General features: G+C 54.6%; 1 protein-coding gene across 3 annotated transcripts in view; it reads right to left on the bottom strand.

The window, feature by feature from the left end:
• Positions 475 to 1,637, bottom strand: part of LOC110387806 (V-type proton ATPase catalytic subunit A-like) — a 16,608-nt gene continuing 15,445 nt past the window's right edge. Inside the window, exons 13-14 of one of the 3 annotated variants that reach the window (XR_002432732.1) lie at positions 1,459 to 1,607; positions 475 to 1,359 (exon numbers count right to left, since the gene is read on the bottom strand). Coding sequence is in view for 2 of the 3 variants with exons in the window: in XM_021376408.1 (XP_021232083.1) it covers positions 1,267 to 1,359; positions 1,459 to 1,630 (265 nt within the window). In the remaining variant the exon portion in view is untranslated. Of the gene's footprint in view, positions 1,360 to 1,458; positions 1,631 to 1,637 lie in introns of all 3 variants that reach the window. The other 2 variants (XM_021376408.1, XM_021376410.1) reach the window with 2 other exon arrangements.

The raw sequence follows: 1,637 nt of genomic DNA, 5'->3' as shown, positions 1-1,637 counted from the left end.
CGCACGCGCGCTACTGCCTGGAGGACCAATCACAATAGAGATTGGCGGATTAGCTGCGCAGAGCGGTCAGAACGTAGACACGCCACTTCCGCTTTTCGGCGCGCACGCGCGCTACTGCCTGGAGGACTAATCACAATAGAGATTGGCGGATTAGCTGCGCAGAGCGGTCAGAACGTAGACACGCCACTTCCGCTTTCCGGCGCGCATGCGCCGTGCTGCCTGCCGGCCCAAACAACACACCCTAAGTCAGTTCCGTATATTGGCCACACGGTGACAGGAGAGACCGCGGAAAGACCTTCTCCTATGGGATTGACGCAGGGCCGCAGCACAGACCCTAGCGATCCGTTCTCTGATTACATGGGAAGAACACAAAGTTAGAAGAGCAGGTAAGGAAAAAAAAAAAAAAGAACAAAAACGAAGCAAACAAAGGAAAACTTCTCCAAACTCAGGAAACCTGTGCTAAATGCTTATGAATATCTATAAAAAATGATCGTGCTTGTACTTGTGCATTTTGGCAAAGAATGTTGTAGAGAAAGGCAATAGCAGACATAGCTGCTTTAAACCAGTTTAAATTACTCATGAAAGGAACAGGTCACAATCAGGTAAACAAAAAAAGAATTGCTTACCAACGTGGGGACAGACCGTGACATGAAGACAAATGGGACCCTGGGGACAGACCCCGACATAGGTATGAAACCCAACCCTGGGGGACATTCCCTGAGCTGGAGATAAACTGCAATGTGGGGACAAACAGTGACATGGGGACAAACCCAGTCATGGGGACAGGGTCCAACATTCCCTGACTTGAGGACAAACCCAGATGCTCCCTGACATGGGGACGTTCCCTGATTTGGGGACTGACCCCAACAGGAGGACAGACAGTGCTGTGGGGACATTCCCACTGCGGATGCTGTCCCCCCAACTCTTGCGGGTGGTGACATGACGGCTCTCAGCCCTTTATTTGGTCCCCACGGCCCCAGACAAACCCGCATCACTCAGAACTTAACCCCCACGCTATCCCCTCCCTGTCCCCAAACCCCCCCGGAGAGAAGGGGCGGGGGGGGGGCAGTTGCTGCTGTCCGCTCATTGAATATCACACCTGGAGGATTTGGTGGGGAGGGGGGGAGAGAAGTGTGTTTGGAGGGCGTTATGCGGTGGCAGAAGGTTTATTGGGGTGGGGGGGATTATGGGGTGGGAGGAGCTTTGTTGGGGTGGGGGTTTATTGGGGTGAGGGGGTTATTGGAGCGAGGGGTTCATGGGGGACCCTCAGTCCTCCAGGTTGCGGAAGGCTGCCTGCATCTCCTCGTTGAGCTGCGCAAAGGCGGCCGTGATGTTGGCTTCGCCATCCTTCACCGGGTCCTGGGGGGAGCAGCATCAGTGTCACTCTGTGTGTCCCCTGACTCCCTATAAGTGACCTCCTAACCCCTATAGGTCTCCCCAACCCCTTCTAATTCCTACCATGAACTTCATGGCACTCAGCCGGTATAGGATGTCCCCAAGGTTCTCACGGATGGTTGCCCAAGTGATACGACGCTCGCCAGCCCCAGTGGTCTCCACGGCATGTCGGGCGAGCTCATAGAAGGTGACGATGTTGTGCAGCATCCCCACTGTCTTGTAGAAGGGGCAGAACCTGGGGG

The sequence above is a fragment of the Numida meleagris genome, chromosome 24, assembly GCF_002078875.1.
Source record: "Numida meleagris isolate 19003 breed g44 Domestic line chromosome 24, NumMel1.0, whole genome shotgun sequence".
NCBI lineage: Eukaryota > Metazoa > Chordata > Aves > Galliformes > Numididae > Numida > Numida meleagris.
This window is presented reverse-complemented; position numbering and strand designations above follow the sequence as displayed.